A 23,889-nucleotide genomic window follows, 5' to 3' on the forward strand; every position below is an offset into this window, starting at 1 on the left:
AGCTAGTAATGATGCAGGTTATGAACCAAAATTTAAAGGATTGCATGATATGTTCATAAGTTACACTAAAATATGTTTAAGTATGTGTGAATTTTTTTGGTAAATCGATCACACTGAAAGATAATATGTATTCATATATAATATATATATATTACAGCAAAAATTTGATAAATGTAGTACAGTCGAATCCCGTTATAACGAACGCCAAGACACCGGAAGAATCACTTCGTTATAACGAAATTTCGTTATAAAGGAATTCCAGGTTACCTAGCATTGTGCCTATGTAACTTATTTGGAGGATTAGAAAAGTGTTCGTTAAAACGAGATTTTCGCTATAACGGTATTCGTTAAAACGGGATTCGACTGTAATTATACGTAATAACTGGTCATTATGCCGAATTACCTAGCATCTTGGTGAGTTTGATAAAATTTCATAAATTTATGACTTTTACCGGCAATTTTGCATGGTACCCAAGGGTCGTTGGTAAATTTAGTAAGTGCTAAAAAAATTATCACTTCTACCGGCGATTATGCATATATATATATATATATATACACTATACATGATAATTCACACATGTATTGTGTCATTATATCGGGGTCCGACTATACATTCATCGCACATACTAGACACACTTGGAATTTCTTTTCACATTTATCACATTCACCAATTTCACTAGGGTATTATTAGGGGTATTATGCATAATCACAGATAAAGGAGGTAAATTTCAAATATTCATCAAAATTACCAACGACGCTTGGGTATTATGTATATTAGCCGGTTATAGACTTATCAAACTTACCAAATCTATTGCGTGGTAAGTACGCATAATAACCGATTGATATCACATTCACCGTATAACGTGTACATGAAATAACTCTAGAAACTGCGTAAAAATCCTGAATGGTTACGTGTTTTTCCTCCTGCTATATTTATAGGATAGTCCGTGAAGATTTCAATTGCCTTCTGCGCGAAACCCGTTGCCTGACTTCTGACAGCGATCGACAGAGAAATTCCGATCTCATCAGAGATGCTTACGTCTATCTCAGAGATGGGTGCGACTCCCTCGGTGGTAAGTACAGTTTCGGTCCCCTTTTGCAAATCGTCGAATACAAATGATACAACCCGGGCATGGCCCCCACATCCTGTAGCGGGGCCCCTAGGCTGGGATCTTTTGCGGGCCCCTCGGTCAGACTTTTAACGGGCCCTTTCTGTAGTTAATTTATAGAGTAAAAAAGTAAAAAAAATGTTGATAACCATCCCGGGCCCCAGGGCTAGAGCCCTGTCAGCCCCCTTCCCCTATGTGGGGGCCATGAACCCGGGTGCAGGGAAAATCTTGCTCACACTCGAACGAAAACTAATGAGGAGATTCAAGTTTAAAACGAATCAAGTAAAAATAATTTCAGAATTCGTTAAATAAAAAATTACTGAAAATACAGAAAATAATGAAAGGAACGATTAATAATTTGTTAATAATTTTGAAATTAATAAATAATTTTTGAAATTAATAAATAATTAATAATTTTTGAAATGAATAAATAATTAATAATTTTTGAAATTAATAAATAATTAATAATTTTTGAAATGAATAAATAATTAATAATTTTTGAAATTAATAAATAATTAATAATTTTTAAAATTAATAAATAATTAATAATTTTTAAAAGTAATAAATAATAAATAATTTTGAAATTAATAATTAATTAATAATTTTAAAATTAACAATTAATTAATAATTTTAAAATTAACAATTAATTAATAATTTTAAAATTAATTATAATTTTTAGTTTAATTAATTTTAAATTTTTCTATAATTTCGGCCCTTATGTTTCGCTTGGGTCCCCGTTGGAACATTCATCAATCCACCCTCAATGGTCCACACCGGGACATAAAAACGATTGAAAAAAACATTTTTTTTGCGTGCAAAAACGGGTGTAAAGGTGTGCTATATTTTTAACATAACACAGGGGGCCGTACAAGTATTACGTCAGCAAATTTTTAGCCGTTTTAAACCCCCCCTAAAGGACAGCAAAACTCTGAACCCCCCTCGTTGTCAGCAAAATTTCGTCAGCACTGCCTACTACCTCCTAACGCATATTGGTGGGATCAGAAACGTATGCGGAAGGGGTGGGGGGCGTAGGGGGCTCATGCGCCTCCCGTGGCACGTTTTCAGATCACTTAAGTAACCCGCGACACAGTTCCAGAACACTTAAACGATCCGTGGCACATTTAGAGATCCCTTGAGTGACATGTGACGCACTTTTAGAGCACTTCAGCGGCCGTCCAGTGCGGTTCTACACCACTCAAGTTACCCGCGGAACATTCCCAGATAGTTTAAGTGATCCGTGGCATAATTACGGATCAATTGAGCGATGCGTTGCACAGTTCCAGGGAACTTAAGCAGCCCGGACACATTTCCAGAGCACTTGAAGGATCTGTGAAACAGTTGGAGATCGCTTAAGTGGCTCTGAAAGGGATTTATCATTAGGGAAAATGTTAGTTCAGGTTCTCAATAAGTAGATGCCATTAAGAATATTTCACATTTTCATAAAGAGTGGTTGATGACTAGAGATACGCGAATTTCGTATTTACGGAATAACCGCGATAAATGTGAAATTCACGAAATAAATGCGATAAATGCGAAATTTGCCAATTTTGACGAATAAATGGAAAAAATTTGAATTTCTACTACTTTTTTTTTGCGAAATCTCGATAATTTAAATTTTATCGTTAATTCTTCCGTGTGTTTCCAAGCTACGTGGCGGGCCACATTTGGTCCGCGGGGCATGGGATTAGCATACATCGCTTAGAGGGCGGGTCGCAACGAATTTCTTAAAGAGAAATTTTGAGTTCTTAGCCTCCAAGTAGCATTGAAATTAACAGAAATTGATTATAAATAACATAAAAAAAAGGTTTTTCCTTCCGAAAATTTAATTAAAATTTTTTTTTCGATCGTCTGGGGTTGAGAGGACACGAGGCCCCCCCCCCCCCCCCACGTACGTCTCTGACCCCAATATGCGTTAGGAGGTAGGGGCAGAGCTGACGGGGGTGGGGGGCCAAAAGTTGCTAAAAATCTGCTGACGTAATACTTGAACGCAAGGGCGTAGCGGGGGGGGGGGGGAGGACTTGGGTGTTTGGGCCCCCTCCCGGAAATGGGAAAAAATGACCGAAGAAAGGGGAAAAAGATGGTCAAATCTATTGTTCTATCACTTTGGGCCCCACTCCCAAACGAAATTTTTTGGCTGCACCCCTGCTTGAACGGCCCCTAGATATAGGTTTGGCAACATACAAAACCATCGTTTTATAAGAAAAATATAGTTTTTTTAAAAGTTGGAGTTCTTTAATTTTTGAAGAGTTCGATTGCCACTCCTGATAGCATGACCTTACTGTCCGTCCAGGACCCCGGCATCCTGGAGTAGGGGGGTGCCCTACTCCAGCTAGTTTCACTGGCCCCTTTATGATGAATTTATAGCGTGAAAAAGCAAAAAAATTGTGAAAATTGTCCTCGGCCCCAGGTCTGGAGCCTTGTCAGCCCACCCCTTGTAGGGGCCATGACCGTAGCCAGAAATTTCGTTCGGGGGGGGGGGGGGGGGGGGGGTAACCAAAGTGATGGAGCAATAGATTTGGCCATTATTTTCTCCTATTTCAGGGGTTCGCTACGATCGTTTCCTGTTTTATATAGTGTAATAATCCCGGCCACATATATTTTTTAATGGCAAAATGGAGCCGCCCCACAATGTGCATGCACTTCTCCTGTTGATTCCATTTTTTTTTTCGAATTGGTAAACTGATGAACGATATTTGAGTAAACTCAGGATGTTCGGCTTGAACATGAAGACATTTCTTTTCTCAGACATTTACCAGTTAACTTAAACGGTATCACATTTAACGGCTTTTTAACCGGAGTTAACACACTTGGCAATTCCGTAGCCAACGGAACTGCACAGCACACAGGATGTAAGCATAGCACAAGCGAAGCAACTCCGGCGAGTAACTACTGCTTATTAACTATATACCCCGGATAAAGTTACTGTCTGATAATTTTAACTGATATAAATATCATTGACAAAGAAAATTTTTTACATATTTTAATCTAAAAATTCACGAAATAAACGCTAAATACCCTCTAAAAAAAGAAATTTATGAATATGTTCGGAAATGTGTTACCAAAAGCTATCATAACAAATTTTCTCAAGAGATGGCAGCACAATATACCAATTGATGATATTTTATTCCCGAAAGTTCTGGATAATCTGACGTACTGGAATTTTTCGAAATTCCTTCTCACAAAACCTGATTCTCTCTGATTTTTTCCAAGAATACATTTCGTTTAATTTTTTCCCTGGCAATGTCAGCAATTTCAGTTTGAAAAGGACTTTTCTTTTGCTTAGTTATCTCTGGGATGACCATAAGTCCCGTATTTCGCGGAACATCCCGGTTTTTTCTGTTTTCAGGTCTGTTTTATGCGGTATTTGTGAGCCCAATCAGGAAGATTCTACGCCAAAATAAGAAGAAACGAATTAGGACGTTGTGTTTCAAAATGTGTCAAACTTTGTCTAGGTAGTCTGAATGACGTTTATGGCAACCCGTGCAGAGGCCTATCTCCAGGAGGTGCTGCCTCAGCCCCTATGTTCCAGCGCCTATGGCAGACGTTAAAAGTGACAGATGTTAACACGAGATCTGACTGCATTTATTTTGTATTAAGTGTCTGGCAGCGGCAAAGTAAAGTATTAGGCTCTTTGAACTAGAGTAGTGTTTCTCAAATTATGGTTCGCGGACCAGAGGTGGTCCTTTTTTGTGAAATTAAAAAAAACACCTTTTCTCTTTTAGATTCGAACGTTGGCGTATTTAAGTGCGTATAACGTAAAATATACAGTGTAATGTAAGTTAATTAAAAATTTCTAATGTTGATTTTGTGTTTTAATATATAGACAACTGGAGAAGCAGCAGCTGTTACAGTGGCAGCTCGATGAAGGACTGCGAAAGTTCCAAATCATTCACCAGTGGAACGTACACCTCTTACAACTCTGAAAACTGCAGGTAAATATCTGCTGTAATACAATAAAAAATCCCCCCTCTTTTGCGGGCACTCGCGGGACAAAAAAATTTGTCCGTAAAAGAGGGAAATGTTTCTCAGTTTGCAAATGAAAGAACTTCTGACAATATAAGATGCATTTAAAGTCTTGAAAGTACGTAATTATTTCGCAGATATACAATTAAAATTACAAGAGAAATATTGTACAAAGTTTAAATACTGAATAATGAAAGTTTAAATACACATATTTGAAAAACTGATCAATCGACGTTTGGTAGGGTTTGCTGAGTATTCGAACACTGACTCACACACAAACATTTGGTCGCATGCGGCCCGAGGAGCAGCTGTTGGACATCTTTGGTATATAGCATTGGCTGAATATTCCTCGATAATATTCCTGGCAATTTTTACTTCATTCTTCGTACACTTTATACAGATTCAAAGCACAATTTCTCAAATAAAATTTCGTGATGCGCACGAAAACGATCCGATCAACCATTTGAAGCTTTGAAGTTGATGAGTCCGAGTTCCTTCATAGCTTCTCGAGATTTTTCTTGTGAAAATCGGGTCGGAAAGTGGTAAATTTCTTTGATGAAACAAGCTAATCGTGTAAAATTTGCGTCTACGTCAAGTCCTGTCTTCGGAAATTTATTTTTCCTAGCTTGCTTGCCGTTTTTCAATGTTCTTTTTGCTTCGAAATGGAACTTATCCTTCCGGCATTGAATTCATTTGCAAGACCAAGGAACTCCCATTTTGCGTCTTTCACTGTATGACACCAACTTCGATGATACCTATTTTTTTTTGTCTTCGGATTCTCTTCTCTTAGTAATAGAGAGCGACAATTATTAGAGCTGGCCATTTTAAACAGCTTGAAATCATTGCAAAATATAGGAGCACGACCAGAAAACTGACATCAGAGTTTCTGAACTCTGCCAAAACTTCTTCTTCAAACTTCAAGCCAAAATTTCATTGAAAAGTAGCCAAAAAGTGGATCAAATATTAGAACTTGTGCTACTTGTGTTGTCACCTAGTGAGCGTAATTTGAACCAAAACTGCAGCTATTAGTATCCGCCCAGGGGTTTTAGTCCAATGGAACGAAGGATGAAAATGGTGTCCGTGACCGTATCTGACGGTGACCTTTAAGCTGGGGTGCGAAACACTTTATTTAAATAGGCTTTTTTAAAAGGGGGCATAGGTGCCGGAGTCTAGGGGCTGAGACACTTTGTGTGACCGTTAAGAGGGGTTTTACTGTATCTGCTATGATTTCTCCATAATGATTCCGGAATTGGTAAAACGGTCCAATTGATTGATAAATGCACAACAATCGATCAAAGATCTGAGGAAATTTTGTATCAATCTTCTCTCTTCCAGGGATTACAACAACTTCTATAGGTGTGTGATGCGCTCTCTGGCCAATCAATGCAGGCCCGACGAAGACATATTCATCGGCCAGTATCTAGTGGCCAAGGCTCAAGATCTGTCCTGGAACTGCCGGGATTCGGAAACTGATGACCGCGGCGGCCGAGACAGGGACAACAACCGATTCCGGGACAGGGAACGAGACTATGGACGGTAAGTTTGATGAAACGCGAACATAAAATTTCATTGCTGTTTAATAGCGTAATTTGAGAACTTATTTACACCGAATTATGGAGAGTGTCCATTAAAAATTATATGCTATTATTAACGCACGCTCTCCGTTTCGGTCCCCCTGGTGTCTGTCACGGAGGCGCCTCGCTGTATTAAAGCCGTTTTAACGAGTTCGGGGAACCATGAAATTGTTTGGAGCCCCTTTGAGCCAAAGTTTAGGAACGTAAATAATTAAAATTCTTGTTTCTTGTACAGTACACGTGTAATTATGGATGTCTCTCGTATATGACCTACAGAGCCTACTGTTTGACTCGTGGCCTGATTAAGACGGCATATAACGTTTGTATACCATCAAGACAGCGCTGATAATGATTGGATATTTGTGTTACGTAACTTCGACTGGATAAATAAGCTCACCAAAAATCGAGTAAATACCAGGCTGGCCATATTTTAGGGAGACAAAATCGGGACATCAAGATCACTACAGTGGAATCTCACATAACGGTCTCTTCCATTAACGGACATTTTTTTTTGAATTGAGTCAACCGGCTTCACTGTATTTTCCTACGTATTAACGGACGCTTCCCTTCAGCGAACGAAATCTTGTCCCGGGGGTGTCCGTTATCGTGAGGTTCCTAAGGTCCAGTAAAAAAAATCATTAACACTTTTACGTTCACAGCACACTCAATAATGATATGAGAATTTTAAATACCGGCTTTATACTGCCTTACTTAGAGCTCCTTTGATACCCGGCTGACCCATCTGTGATTTTTGAGTATGACGTCAGTATTATGTCTATCACCAATTAAAAGGTCTAGAGAGGGGAGTGGGGCTCATCGTTCTCCATCTTTGAACAAAAAAAAAAACTGATTTTGACACTCCAGGGGACGTTTGCTAGTAAAAAAAAATGTAGGATAAGGAATTGCGATTGTGCTACAGCGATAATACTGACGTCACACTTGCACTGAAATATGGCGGAAGAGTCAGCCTGGGATTTCAGTGAGCAATATAGACAATCGCTTTTCCCTATTCTGCTCTTTTTAAAAGATTAGATGCCATTTTTGGTGTATAACCTTAAAAGGAAAGGGTCTGAAGGTGTCTTCAAAAATCATGAAAAAATTTAAGTACGTTCATCGTACCCGGAAACACATAAAAACAAAAAAAATCACCAATGGAATGCAATAATTAAAGCCGCAAAAAATTATTACAAATCATAACAGTGTCGGCTACTCATCGCTCTTCTTAGCGATATCTTACAAGAAAGACTTCACTTTAGCGCGTTGTAGGTTTTTTTTAAATTCTTTCTTGGCTTCTATTGGCGTTCAAAATACAGGGTGGGCAAAAAGTCCGTGGAAACTTTAAAAATGAATAAAAAAAACCGGAAAAATAACCGAAACGGAAACGGTTTGCAGGGTTAGCATCGCTGGGTCATGGGAATTTTTTGAGAGGAAAAAAAAAACCTCAAAAAACAGTCGATAGGTGGCGCTTGTACGAGCGAATTCGGTGGAAATATGCAAATGAGATGGCTATAAGAACTTGTGCTTCTAATCCACAATCGTTGTAAACCGTTGTATGTGGACCTGCCGTACTCTGCCGTTGCTGGATTTGTAACTCGCTTGCAATGTGTTATGCCCTGTGGTGGTGGTCATGTGGAACATATACTGCTGTAATAAACGATTTGGAGGCATTTTGTTCGTTATTTGCGTATCTTTTCTTCGACTTGTGTACGTCAGCGCCACCTATCGGCTGTTTTTTCTTTCTGTCTTAAAAAAATTCCCGTGACCTAGCGATGCTAACCCTGCAAACCGTTTTTTTATTTCGGTTTTTATGAATTTTTTAGTTTCTACGGACTTTTTGTATTAGTATTTACTTTTTTTTTTGAGTGACCTGTAATAATACTGCTGGATTTTTTAAATTTAAATGTGTAGACATTGGCGGTTTTCTCAAAACTTTTTTGAAGACGTCACATTGGGACGATTTCCTTGTTAGCTTTATCTAAAAGCCGAAAGAGTGTCGTGAGACACACCAGTTGAAAATCACTGTCCTATATCAGGGCTTTCAACAAGACTCCCATCGTGAGATAACTAGAGGAACGCCTGGCCCGTGGCACTTTAAAGTCAGGCCCCACTCGGCTATACTGTGGACTATGTAACAAATTCGAAATTCCGCAGAGGAATGTGTACGAGATGCATGTATATACAGTAGTAGTCTGTGTAACAGCGTTCATCAAAGTAAATTTTCGTTCTCTTGGCAGGCAAAATACCGAACGGGATCGTTACAGTGAGAGGGATTCGTACAGATCATCCGATGGCAATTACGACCGTGATCGATCCCGGCATTCATCCGATCGATACGACAGGAACAACTTTGGTAAGTCCGTTATTTTGCACCGCATACACAGCACAGGGGGGTTCTTCAACCTTTTTTTTCAGCCGCGACCCAAAATCAACGCCTCGATCAACTTCGCGACCCATCGGTCTATTTTTATTATTTTTTTAATTCTTATCAAATAGTATAGTATAGAACCGAGCACGCCCAGCCTCTGTCGCTTTTGAGATATAAGCTCATAGATCGCGAGCGTGCCGGAAAAAACTCAAGCCGGCCGGGAAAGCATACCCGCTTCGGACCAACATCCCGCCAACCCCCCCAAACAGCACAACCACACCCCTAATCCCAGGGCACATCATCGCTCGACAAAGCCAGGACAGCACTGCGGGAGCGATTCCCCCCCCAGCCCCGACAAGGCCCCGCCGGCGCGGTCCACAGCGCCCCGCGAAGGGAGACCCCCGACCACCCCCCCGAACCACCACCGCACACACGAAAGAGAACCCGCCACAGAACGGGGACACCACCCTATCAAGAAAAACACGGAACGCCTCACGACAAGGGCCCCAACCGAATAGGGCTTTCAATGCATTTCACTCCCGGACAGCGGACATTCTCGATAGCTGATGTAAAATCAGGCAAACTAATTTTTATTCTCCAAAACTGTAATTTATCCATTTTTGGTCATTAACCGAAAATGTATCGCGTCATGTTCAACGGTGATTATGTTTAATCTCAAGCTCGTGTTGGTAAAATGGGCCCTGAATCCAGGGACCCGAATCAAACGGGGGGCAAAATGTTGAAAAGCGGTCACGAATTCTTGAAATTATTTCTCTCTCACTAAATCTCCGATTATTTTTCATTCATTTTATAATTATTTCTCTCGTTATTTCTGGAATAATTTTTCATTAATTCCGGAATTATGCTGTTTTTACGTTTCAAATTTTCATTACGCCTGAATTTCAAATAAAAGTTGTTCAATGTCATAATTTTACTTGGATAATTTTTCAGAATTCCTGTGTCATGCCGTGTTGGATGCCGACCTCTCCCTCAAAAATACAATACTGTGCATGAAATAATGGCTCGAGTGGGCCCTGTACGAGTCCAGGCCGCAGGAAATCATTGAGACATACCCCAAACAATGAGGAGGCCGTGGTCCGATACACGTGCTTCACTAAGATATGGCTGACAGCGCAACAGCCCTAATAATGGGAACAAATCTCATTATTTTTTTCGTTTTTTACACTATAAATTCACTATAGGGGGGGGGGGGCGTCAAAGATTTCAGCATGGGGGCCTGAATCCAAGATGTGGGGGAACCATGGTGCAACAAATAGATAAAAAGCTAGATTACAAGCAGATTCATACGACCCATCTCAAGAGCCCTGTGACCCAAGTTTGGGTCCCGACCCATTGATTAAGAACCCCTGGTATACAGGGTGAATTGCACCTAACCTGCCAAACCAAAAGTGGGGTGGGGGGGGGGGAGGAACTGATAGACACGCCCAAGTGGAATATGAAACACCGCAGCAACCCTGTCCTAAATCTAACCGTTCCCGAGTTATGGTGGATAATGGATTATTACGGGAGGAAAATGCGCCAAGTCTGTAAAAACCCGAATTTGTAAAGTTTTTGAGAGATCTACACGCAAACTAAGCACATACATGGAATGACCAGAGAAAATCCTATAACGTGACATCATTTTCATCAGAATTCCTGGATTTAATGGCCAGCTAAAAGCGCTGAAAGATTGGCAAAGTGCTAAATCAAATTTCTGCCAAAATCTGTAATCACCAATTCCGCAAACAACTCTCCAGATACAATCGGTCAAATTTACCAAACCTTTTCCATTGCACCAGCTTTCGGAAGAGCATACAGCAAACTATACCGATGTTCTAAAATCAGGAGAAATTCAGCTTTTTAATTGAAATACATCACTGAAATCAGCGTTCGTCGAAGTTACACATTTTAGTAGATTTTGGCGTCTATTGGATTTTGCATTTCGCCAATCTTTGTCAGCCCCCCCTCCCCCCCCCCCAGCATCAAAGGTGAAGTCGACAGATCTAATGCATATATGTATAGATGAATCGACATCATCATCATCTTGCCCCCCCCCCCCCCAGACCTCCAAGTCTATCTCCGCGTATGCCTCGATCAGACTTTCACGGGGGCCCTTTTATGATGAATTTATAGCGTGAAAAAACAAAAAAAATGATTAAAATCCTCCCGGGCCCCAGGGCTGGAGCCTTGTCAAGCAAGTTTCGGAATTTTTGTCAAATATCTACTTCGACGAGCGCAGATTCCACTTGCGTATTGCGAACAAAAGGCCGAATTAAGCTGGTAAAATACACAAGCAAGGTAATTTTTTGGTAAATTTGACTGATTGTAGGTGTTTGCGTAATTGGAGGGGTCACCGATGTTAGCGACAGTTGTATTTTGCACTTTGCCAATGTTTCAGTGCTTGCAGCTCGCCATGAAATCCGGATATTCCAGTGAAAATGATGCCACCTCATAGGATTTTTTTTTTCCTGTTCTTCCCAAAATATAAGCTTTGTTTGCGTGTAGGTCTTACAAAAATTTCACAAATTTGGTTTTTTACTCGAAAACGGTTAGAGATAGGACAGGGTTGCACTAATGTTTTATGTTCCACTTGAACTCGTCTATCACACACCCCCCCCCCTTTCGTTTCGCCGGTTATGAGCAGTTCACACTGTATATTGCACATTGTCATATTTCTATTGATTCATGAACTTAGCGTATACCCGTATGCATTTTTTCTTACGTGTTCATTACATTTTTTTCTTTGTAATGCAAGGTGACATAACTTGCTGTCAAAACGAGGTATGCGACCGAAACAGGATGATGCAATGCCGTGACGGACTCCAGAGGTCCGTGGACAACCGCAACGGTCAATACAGCCAGGACGCCAGATCATGCAGGTTTGTGTAATCATTTGGCAAATAATCAAACATCCACAGAAGTGTTTGCGAAGAGACTAGTACAGAAATCTTTGGTGATGAATCCTGTGTCTACCTCTGGGCCACCTTCAAAACTTCGTTGTGAACAAATTTGAAGGTGCACAAAACTTTCACCTTTAAAAATCACTCTCTTCCAATACACGTTTTACTCTTGATTGGCACACCACTCCTTGCTAGCTTGTAACGGGGGCAAAGGTGCTATCTGTTACGACAGGTGGTTCTTAACCTTTTTCAGCCGTGACTCAAAGTCAACAACAAGATCAGCTTCACGACCCTTGGGACTGTTTGTTTTTTGAAATTAGTGAAACCCGTGACACAATAAATGCATTTATAACAGGACTGTGAGTGGATTTCCAAGACTTCATCTAGAGAGCCCCTGTGAATCAAGTTTGGACAGGGAACCATTGCTCCAGAGCCCCAGGTTGTTAGTGGATTTGAAAGACCCATCTCAGGGGCCCTGTGCATCAAGTTTGGGTCGTGATTCGTAGCTCAAAAATCCTTAAAAGTCTCTCCACACAGAGTAATCAGGCCTACAACATTTAAAAAAATCACACATGACAGTATGAATTTTTTTTTTAATGTTTGCACAAGTTAAAAACAACCAACCAACTTGTCTGGTTGGAATTCGGAAGACAGATTCAGGAGTAACACATAACAAGCCTTCCAGAGAAACAAACTTCACGTTTGGTTCACAACACATACACACCGACATGTACCCATTCATTAGAGGTTCCGTTGGAGATTATGGGCGAGGAGCACGCGCAGTTTATTAGTAGCAGCTCAAGAGTCCCTGACTGCAAAAGTAGATGTAGATTAATGACCTATCTCAAAATCCCCTGCGAATCAAGTTAGGGTCTAGCCCCGTAGCTGAAGAGCCCCTAGCTGTTAGTGGATTTGAACGACCCAACTCAAAATCCCCTGCGACCCAGGCTTGTGTCACGAACCGTATGCTAAAACCCCAGTCTTACAATCGCCCTCTAGAGGTGGTGCAATCAATTCTGGCAGCCCGGCGGGTTTTACAAACTCAAAGGACTTCTCACGTTTGTGTTCTAGTCTCATATGCTTTCCTATTATGTTCCAATTGCTTTCTGCTGTACACGGTGTTCTGTTAATGGACCGATAAACTCGGAGGGTTGTTAGTAGGCATCAAGAGGAACAAAATTTGCAATGGAACATGACATCGCAAACCACGTTGAGAGGATGAAATCGCGGAAAACGCATGCAGACTCTGATTCCAGAGGAGACGAAAGGTGGATGTCAGTTGATCGCTGCATGCGTTCGTGGGTTCGCTCACCATATCTGACGTTACCGCCATTTATGCGAAGCCTATGGACACAAAGGAGGATCTCATAGCGTGGATTGTGGTCGTTGCGGCAGACATCAAAAGTGTACCAGGTATGTTCGAGCGCGTCTGGGAATCGTTTTTACGTCGGCTGTGCAATGACATCAGCGGCCACCACTTCCACCAACTCTTGTAATAATTAATCAAATAAGTATTTTTGTAGTTATTATTGTACTTTTTGTTTAAACGTCGAAACCGGCAGGCGTTTTTCGTGATTTTCACCCTCTCAGCGTCGTTTTCGACACACCAAGTTCCATTGCAATTTTTTGTTCCTCTTGATGCCTACTAACAACCCTCTGAGTTTGTCGGTCCGTTAACAGAACACCCTGTATAAGTATTCTTATTCTGGTTTACATATTGATTACAAAATTGATTATTATTTCACTGATTTTATTATGCTTTCCTTTTCTTTTACGTGTTAAAAAACACAGGAAGATCAGAGATGACTTCAATTGCTTCCTATGGCAGACGACGTGTCTACCACGTGAGGAGAGAGACAGGATGAGTGACATTTTCCATAGAGCCAGGGATTTCCTCTCTAGGCAGTGCGACACCTTTGGAAGTGAGTATTTTAGTCTTTTCCCCGATGGTGTCTGATGCTTTCAATGGTAGATATTTCCACTGGAAATGAACCCCCCTTCTAAGTCTCGTCTTCGATATTCAAAGAAAAAAAAGAGTTATACACCATGAAAAGAAGATTCCAGTTCAAAAATAAGCCGCGATCCAGAGAGTAATATTCGGTTGCCTCGTGTTCATTCGAATCCGACACCAGCATTTACGGTTGACACCAGCGTGACGTCAGCCTCGATCTTGGATATTTTCGGGCAGCCGAATAGATCTGAGCGACTCAGGTTTTTGTCTCACCTACCTAACTAACTAACCGGTCACGACTGTTCCCGGAATATCCAGCCGACAACTAGGTCGAACCCCAATCACTGCAGTCTCTCATTAAACTATCCAGAGCCTCTTGCCTTTAACTGAGGATGTCTGTTGCAGATGTGAGAACCATTGGCGTACGCAAAGGATGGCGGGGGGATTCTACCCCCCCCCCTCAAGCCGAGTTTATAGTGTTATTTTTCAGGAAAAAACGTAACCCCCCCCCCCCCACCCCGAGAAAATTCTGCGTACGCTTATAGTGAGAACTATAAATCTTTCTGGACCACTGACTCACAACACGCATTGGAGTATTAAAATAGTCTGTAAGCACACATATTCGCCAAGGAGCATAGGCTGACTGCAGGCTGACCCAATGTCGCTGGTGTTTCATTGCATGACAAGGAGGCAAACATTGGAAGCAAATACAGTCGGCTTACCTTAATCTTATAGCGGATATACGAATGAAAGCACCAAAGTTTCTCTCATGGAAATAATTTTAAAGTTTCCCTCCCTCCTTTGTATGGTAATTTCAACGACTTTTTTCCCGCTTAATCGAATACTACGCTTCACCTGTTAATAACAGTCAACCACTATGCACGTAATGCTTTTATTGAATGAAACATTGGTATTAATGAAAAATATGTTGCCAAATTAAGATAAATACATTTGCAAATAGGTGAAGGCTTCTAAGTATTCAATTTGTTTACATTTAATTTTATATACGGGGTGATTATAAAAAAACTATCCCGACATATGGGCCCCTATCATACCATTCACAGAAACTGAATGAAATTTTGGCATAAGGTATTTTGAGGTATGCGCTCAAGAATGATATGGAAAACAACAGTGTCACTCTAACAGTTACGGTTACAGTGAGAAAATATCAAATGGCAACACCAAGTTTTTTGTATTGGAATGTGATCTCCATACTGAAAAACACTAAATAGCGTTGGAATGGCACCTGTAGCACGAAAATCCCCGGAGCTGGGCAAGGAAAAAGGACTTTGCCGTGCACCAGAGCATTAATGTTCGTTTCATTCGTCACACCGTTTCTTCGGCTGAGATCCCAGCCTGATTAGTCCTCCACAAGGTCATGTGGAAAACACAATAAAATGCTTTATTTTATGCTGCTTCTCTGTCCTTATTGGTTGTCCTCACTTTTAGCCTATCTACCGCCGGTGATTTTCATGCTACAGTTGTCGCTCGAACGCTATTTAGGGTTTTTCACAATGCAGATCACATTTTCCAATACAAAAAACTTGGTGTTGCCATTTGATATTTTCGAAATTTTCTCACTGTAACCGTAACTGTTAGAGTGACACTGTTGTTTTCCATATTATTCTTGAGCGCATACATTAAAATACCTTATGCCAAAATTTCATTCAGTTTCTGTGAATGGTATGATAGTTAGGAGCCCATATGTCGGGATAGTTTTTTTATAATCACCCTGTATATATATATATATATATATAGGCTATATATATATATATATATATATATATATATATAGGCTATATATATATATATATATATATATAAAATTATTTTCTGGATATTATACTGAGGTGAACTCGGAAAGAAAAGTCATCTTGTCTTCGCCGGGACTCTCTCGAACCCAGACCCTGTTGCATACCGGGCAAGAGGTCTCTACTTCAGTGCCTCACGCCACAGTGCGTGAAATAAGGAAGGCAGGGTCGTGTCTCCAGTGGTGTAGATGGTAACATGCTTGCCCGGTATGCAAAAGGGCCTGGGTTCGAGAGTCCCGGCGGAGACAAGATGACTTTTTCCTTGATATTCTCTGCCTTTATTTCATAAAAATATTCTCAAAAAACATTTTAGCTTCCTCATTCCTAAATTTTATAAAATAACCTTCCAAATGATCTTAGGCCGGTATTACACTATAAAAGTTTGATAAAATCCCTTTTATAAAACTTGAAAAATCTAACCAATAAGGTTATTGGCTACATTCTAGAAAATGCAACCGGTGACCTTATTGTCTGCATTTTTCAAGTTTTATAAAAGGGATTTTATCAAACTTTTATAGTGTAATTCCGGCTTTATACAGAGCCATCCACATTTTCGATTTTCAAAAAACTTCTTAAACAATACTTATTTCAAATAGTCAATATTGGAAACTACTTTTGATATAATATAATTGAAATCGTCCTCAAACTCGCACTCCCTTCTTTGCTACAGATTTGACTTCTCGCTCCAACTGGTTAATTTCTCATTTAAAATTCCCTTTTATTGTCAACTCTGCTGTACTATTTCAAATCATAAACTCATGTTGATTTATAGGTTCTTTTTATATAAGTGATAAAGCACCCCCTGCATCATTATATTATATTTTAGATATAACTTATGTATTATATATGTGTGTGTATTTTGATATTTTTCATTTTATCCTCTCTCCAAAATTACTAAATACTGTAATTATACTTTATATTGTCAATTGTTAGAGTTTATAAACTAACATTGTAACAACCAGTATGTGACCTAGGTGTCTGCTTGGTGGTTTTCATTTATCAAATGTAATGTTTTTATTAATCTTATATAATTAATAAATAGATTTGATTTTGATTTATCAGCAACGTCGTTTCATCTTTAGGGCATAAAAATCCGGGCCCTTGTATAATTAAATATAATTTTAATTTCATTTTTGATGTCTGATTTGTTAGAGAAGCTTTTTTAATTAATAATTGATCCTTCGTCAGTTTTCAATGTACTAACGTTATATACGAGTCAGTTGAATTGTTCTCTGCATAATCGGATACCCCGCTTAATTGGATATTGCGAGCTGGAATCGTTGATATCCGATCATAGTGGGGCGGGCTGTAGTTGCGAATGACTATTACGAGTGTGGCCTGTAGCTTTACGGGTTGATGTTGGCAGTTAATCGCCCAAATTCATCTGGTTATGCGAAACCTTGATTGTGGCGAAAGTTTCCCAACAGGAATATAATTTGTGTTCGTTTCAGGTTTCTCTGACAACAGCTGTTACAAGAGTAGCGAGATGCAACGCTGCGAGACTTATCTGGCGACAACGAGGAACGGGGCCTCATTCGAGTCCTGCAAGTGAGTAAAACCCTCTCTTAACGTGATTCCGAACAAACTCGTCAAAAAGTTTGGGTTATTACTGATACTGTGATTTCTCTCTCTGTTCCTAGTGCTTATACGAGTTTCAAAAACTGCATGGACGACGAACTTCGCCGCCGATGCACACGCGAGGACCACCTTTTCCAGGGCCAGTATCTGATCGAGAAGGCCCAGGAAATGGCCTGGCAATGCTCCAACGATCGCTCCGATTCAGGTGGTCGACGTTATGATGGTTCATCTTACAGCGATCGAACGGATCGGAGATATTCCAAGTCCGAATACGACTCCTCTTCCTCTTTCGGTGCATACAGTCGCGATGACCCTCCTCATTTGGACGACGAAGGTAAAGACGCAATTTGGTCATTTCAATGCTTTTTCGTGGCTCGTTGATATCTTCTTTTTGTTTAACACCACGAAGCTTTAAAATAGGAGTTTTCACACAAACACACAAAACCCTTTCCGAGTTGCGAGAAGTTGTTGCCCCTGATCAGACAAAAGACACCACAGCGGCTTTTTTAACAAAGATCCTTTATAATAACCCTATACTGCACATACTTCAAACTGAAATCAGCATCATAACCATAATAGCACCTCAAGTGCAACTTGAACTAATTAATTAGGGGTTGACCAAGACTTCGAGAGTAAAATATCGATCAATGATGATATTGTCTTCAATGCTATTTCCTCGAACATATTTCAGCTTTCTGTAGTTTTCAGTTAATCTCTAATAATCTCTCATCATTTTCAGCAACAATTTTGCAATTTTGCGAACTTACGCCGGCATTACACTATAAAAGTTTGACAAAACTTCGTTTATGAGTTACTTACCCCGCCCCGGCGAATGTGATTCGCCATATGGCCGCTGTGGTGGTCGAGTGGTCATAGTGACGGACTCGCATCGGGAGAATCTGGGTTCAAACCCCACCGTCACCGCAGTGGTGATCGGCCGAAGTTGGGCCCCAACTTCGAGTCGCGAATGCGAGCCGATCACCCCGTTAAAAGGTCTCGCACAACGTTACGATTATTCATTCATTACACTTCACTCACTATGAGTTGAGAAAAAACTCAGTTTAAAAAACTGATTGCAGATGGCAGCACTACACATAACAAGCATTACGCAGAAACAATCTTCACGGAAGGTTCACTATACGTACAGACACATTCCAACATGTACCAATTCGTTAGAAGTTCCGGTGAGGAATATAGACGAGGTGCATGTCTGGTTTAGTAGTAGTAATGAGATATATGATCACTATGTAAGTGAAGGTCTAATTTTTATATGAAACCCAGAAGTACATGAATTACTTACATCAATTACAACAGTTGAATAGTCTTCCATTCAGGTGGGAGTAACTTATGATGAAGTTTGCGTGTGGACCACCTATGCCGTCGTTGCGGGCCATAGGTTGAGAAACGCTTCACTAGGACAAGGGAGGATAAAAGTTTGAGAACCACCGCTATAGAGTTTGGGTTAGCCTTGAAACCGTGATACGTGAAAATTCCAGTTCTTGCACGGCTTCCGAGATAGACTGACCCATAACGTCGGACCACGAAAATTTGTCTATCATCAAATGCACTTTGATTCCCCCGTCTTGTTCATAATGCGTTCAACTACGAGTGCTCACGTCATGTCAGCGGCGGTCACGGGCCGCCCACAGCGCCTATTTTGCATACTGCCTCTATATTGCTCTTGAGTGTATTATAAATGGATGTCAAATTATGGCTTATTTAAATTTTCATCTTGCAGACGAGATGTGCAGGAGCCGCATGCAATCCTCCCACGATGTTTGCAAGCGTGACATGGACGAGAAGCGGCGAATCCTCATCACTGAACGCGATTATGAGGAGAAACAAAAGCAGACTTGCTGGTGAGTATCCGAAACTCTATGGACGTATATTTCTGTTGATATTCGGTGACCGATATGGATACGTTTCAAGATAAGTGACGTAATAATCACTTATTTTTCTGTGTATTTTCAGTTCTGCAAAGACGTTCAAGAACTGCCTTTACGACGCATCGCGACGCGTGTGCCACCAGGAGCGGCGACGAGTGGTCGAATCGTTCCTCGGGAGACAGCAGTACGAGCTGCAGTCGGACCAGTGCAGGAGGGTCTACGACTACGACTGCAACAAGGCCATCTCGCTGACCGCCATCTCGTCATCGGTGGCGGTCATCGTGGCTTTGCTGGCCATCGTTTCGGGATTTTCCATCATCTAAATATAGGAATTTGTAGCTAGAAACAAATCGGGGATTTTTTGAACTATGATATACCCGTTTGTTGTTGTTTTATTTCACGCGAAGAAATTGGAAATTATCGCGATGAAATCGTAAGTGCATTCCACACTGGCTCGATAATGCAAGCGATGCAGCATGCAACTCGACGCGGATTGGTTTAAAGCCGGAGAATTTCAGGTTTTTTAAACCAATCCGCGTAAAGTTGCGGGCTGTACCGCTTGCAGAATCGCGTCCGTGTGCACACCTTGCCTTATTCTCCCGAACAACCGCAGGGGAGAAAATTTCATTGATATTTCATACTTGATGCACACTCAGTGAGTTTACTGAAAAGCCTCAAATCATTTCGCAATTAATTAAACTCGTTACATCACAATCAAATTTCACATCAATTACACGATTGCCCCTTAAGTTGCAATACGAATGATAGATTAAAATAGGGAGTGCGAATTGCTACCGCCTTCGGGCCAGAAACTGGTATATACGGTGACCATATGACCAGTAGTTTACGGGACATTCCCGCAGTTATTGCCATTGCGATTTTCCATAAAATGCCACTTTTTCTTCAGTATTTTCGACAAAACTAACTTGCATTCTTTGTCTTCACTGAAAATCAAGGATCGATGATTACATTTTAATTCATTGCAATTTTCTTGCCGTGGTTCTCTATTTCCCCGTCATTTGCTTTTAATGCAGAAATTTTAACGAGATTTGGCAACTTCAATTTTTAATTACCCTGAAAAATTTTGACTATAAATTGGCAAGCTAATTTTAACTTTTTTACTATAAATGTCAAAAAAATATTGAAATTCTTTTTTTTTTTTGCTATAAATGACAATATCTCATAATTTTTTTGGCAATAATTGACGATGTCGAACATGGATCAGGATTTCCGGTATTTTTATGGTCATCTTAGGCCGATATTACACTACAAAAGTTTTATAAAAATTCTTTTATAAAACTTGAGAATTGTTACTAGTAAACTTATCAATTGCATACTCGAATGTAACCAATACGATTATTGGTTGTTTTTTTTTGTAAAAGATCTTTTATCAAACTCTTATAGTAAAATTCCAGTCTTTTCTCATCACATTAGGCCGGGATTACACTATAAATGTTTAACAAAACATCTTTTACACAATTTGAAAACAAAAAAAAAAAAACAATAAAGCTGTTACATTCACTCGAATGTAACCGGTTGCATTTTTCAAGTTTTGTAAAAGATCTTTTACCAAACTTTTGTAGCGTAATCCCGACCTTAGAGATAATTGTAACGTGTAGTGTGTGTTGATACTTACCGGAACACCTATCGCTAACCGGCTGAACCGAGTAGCGGACCGCATTTGGCCCGCGCGGTCGGAGTTCGTGCACCCCTGGCTCAGAAGAGCTTGTGCATTTTATGGCAGTTTTAGATAGGGCTTCTCGTAATTTGTTTTCGTTCTTTTCTTTCAAAGTGAGAACGTCACCGGTGACACACCTCAAGGATCAAGTCGTGAAGACTCTAACCAGAACCCCCTGATCGAGAAGACAATCCTAGAACCCAAATCTAGGATTTTTCACTGGCCCCCTCGTATAGCGTGTAAGAAAATATAATAAGATTGATCCGGGGCACGAGCCCAATAAGCCTCCCCATTTGCGGCGCCTTGGCTCTAAACTCCATTCGACACTCAGAGATGTATTTCCGAATTTACTTTCCTTGTTTAGCGCCACTTGATTGATTTCGAATTGATATTTCTCTCTCTCTCATAATCATGTCCATACTTAGGATCTCTTACGGCCCTGTGCAATCACGTATTTTAGGTTTCCTACACACAAAAGACAAATAATTGAGCCCTTGAAATTTCGCGCATGCGTGAATTATAAAAATCATGACGGAAACGGACATAAAAATCCAAGCATATGATACGATATTACTATATATAAAGATGTATGTGTTAGCAGATGTATAGAAATATATTATATTTAAAGAGTTGTGTGTAGAGACGCGTCAAAAATCATCACTTTGTTCGATTCGCATTCCATGACATTATTATCATTATTATGCATTATTTGTCTGTGTTTTGTGTAACAGCACCTTTATTTTGTTTTTTGGGAGTCGTCAAATTTCAATTTATTTCTTTTTGTTTGGAAGGTTCAAATGTTGAAAAAAATTAATAAATTTATATCGTTTTACCATTTTGTGTGCGTATCTTCTGAACTGTTTCATAATGGAAATGATGGTTGTAGAAGTGTTTTCCAGGCTACGGCCATGCCCGGAGGCGTTATTCCATCTTATACATGGGATTTTAACACGGGGCTACGCTTATTGGCCAAGATCACTGAGGGTGGTATTCATGGACGTGATTTTAACCAGTGGTTCTCAACTTAAGGCCCTAACGGCATGGCCGTCTTAAGAGTATCATGGGCCCCCGGGCCAATTGATTTTTCTGAGGCCCTACCAAACAAATTCTTGAAAATTTCAATCAGAATTCATTTTTGTGAGGCCCCCGGGCCGTGCCCGGGTGGGCCCATGCCTTAAGACGGCACTGCCTAACGGGGCCGCAAGTGAAAATCGGATGAAAGGAAGAAGCTACAGCGAACTGTGAAGAATTAGAGCTTTCAAGTGAAATAATGGTGGAAGATAATATGTTATTACTATCCGAATCCACAGCAGAGCACGTTCATAGAACTAGGGTCATCTTAACCCATCCGCTCATATCCGTAAGGGCAGGGCCGGATTAACCCATATGAAAAGGCCCTAAGCACTCAAGTGATTTTGATGCCCTCTTTACTTTTAACCTTAACGCATGGCCCGGAACTTCATGACAACTATACAGTCAAACCTTGTTAGTGCGTCACCCGGTTAACACGTCACTCCGCTTACCGGGTCACTTTTTTGGAAGTCCCAATATGGCTTACTCTGTTTAACGAGTCACTCTGCTTACGAAGTCATATTTTTGCTCTTCCAAGAGTGACTCATTAACGAGGTTTGACTATATCTGTTTACAATTTTTGAGAATAAGTACGTAAATTGGTGTGGGAGAGGGGGGAATATATTCAGAAAAATCATTTCGCTCGGGAGTCTCAAGTGCCCGGGAGGCCTCATGACAATTTGGACTGGTTACAATTTTGGAGAGAGTATGGAAATCGGTGGGCAGGTATTTTTTTTATAACCAGGTAGGGGCGGGGGCTCAGAAAACTTTGCTTTGTCCGCGGACTTATGATGCTGTTGAGACGGCTGTGGGCTTACTTTATGAAAATTTAGCGAAATTTCAATATTGAGCATTAACGCAAGTTCTTGATCGCAATTGGCGTAGTTTTTCTATTTTTGTGTCGGGGCCGCAACTAGAAATGACAATTTACTCTGTCACTAAGGGTATCTGTTACTCCATTTCGGCACCATCACCCTCAATTTTTGACGGAAAAATGTGTAAACTTTTGCTTCCAGCTTATTAGTGTGGGGGGATCCAGAACATCACTTCGCCGTGACCCATGATGTTAGGACAACCATGGATAACACTCTCACAAGGTGGAAGCTCAGTGAATTTTAGCCCAGGGTAGGCACGGACCCAGGGTGATGTGTTGGGAGGGTTGATTCTAGGTTAGATGGATCGTCCCATATTTTACAGACCTATTATCCACATTTAATTCGGGTCTTGGTAGAGATAGTCAGCAACCTTCTGGATCGGTGCTTGAACCGATCTATCTTATTTATGAAAATTTTGTTTATTGTAAATTTAGTTTTGATTAAATTCAATCCGGGGCCCTGGATAATGGCAAGGGGTCCACGAGAAGAAAATATTGTGCGGTGGGGGGGGGGGGAGGGCCGTGGGCTGAAAAAGGGTGAGAAACGCTGGTTTAAATCAACACCTTCTATAGCAGAACACCTCCGCGCGAAGCTCGGGGACGTCACTGAAGTCGTTCATTTCACCTATAGTCATTGAATATAATGAAAAAAGGGTAATGATTTTTTTCATATACGTAGAACTGTTATATCCAATGGCTACAGGTGAAATGTACGACTTCAGTGACGTCAAAGCTTCGCGCGGAGGCTTTCTGCTATAGAAGATGTTGGTTTCACCTATAGTCACAATTTTTGGATGAGAAATCGACACGGATTGGTTAAAAACCGGAATTTAACCAATCCGTGTCTATCTCCTATCCAAAAACTGTGACTGTAGTTTAAACCATTCGCTGAATACCAACCACCCTAAGAGACGAGGTGGGAATAAAGAGCCAAGGGGCTTAAATACTTTAGTAGACAGTATAATGTTACGGTGAATGTGTGTGATAAATCGGTTATCATGAAAAATCGCCAATCGTCTCCTAAGTTTGACAAACTTGTCTCTTTTACTGGAGAGTAGTATGCATAATACCCAAGAATCGTTGCTAAATTTGATAAACACTAAAAAAGAATTCATTTTTGTTTGTGATT

General features: G+C 40.5%; 1 protein-coding gene across 1 annotated transcript in view; it reads left to right on the forward strand.

The window, feature by feature from the left end:
- The window catches only part of LOC149065917 (uncharacterized), a 72,645-nt gene extending 50,995 nt beyond the window's left edge, over positions 1–21,650 (forward strand). Inside the window, exons 3-12 of the mRNA XM_089253332.1 lie at positions 940–1,073; positions 4,933–5,041; positions 6,408–6,608; positions 8,881–8,996; positions 11,767–11,890; positions 13,703–13,833; positions 17,125–17,221; positions 17,314–17,585; positions 18,990–19,110; positions 19,223–21,650. Coding sequence (XP_089109458.1) covers positions 940–1,073; positions 4,933–5,041; positions 6,408–6,608; positions 8,881–8,996; positions 11,767–11,890; positions 13,703–13,833; positions 17,125–17,221; positions 17,314–17,585; positions 18,990–19,110; positions 19,223–19,460 — 1,543 coding nt within the window. The 3' untranslated portion in view covers positions 19,461–21,650. The remainder of the gene's footprint in view (positions 1–939; positions 1,074–4,932; positions 5,042–6,407; positions 6,609–8,880; positions 8,997–11,766; positions 11,891–13,702; positions 13,834–17,124; positions 17,222–17,313; positions 17,586–18,989; positions 19,111–19,222) is intronic.
- Positions 21,651–23,889: the final 2,239 nt, after the last annotated feature.

This window comes from Pholcus phalangioides, unplaced genomic scaffold (genome assembly GCF_987345545.1).
Source record: "Pholcus phalangioides strain wild (caught in Gottingen) unplaced genomic scaffold, Ppha-v1.0 ptg000037l_1, whole genome shotgun sequence".
Taxonomy (NCBI): Eukaryota; Metazoa; Arthropoda; class Arachnida; order Araneae; family Pholcidae; genus Pholcus; species Pholcus phalangioides.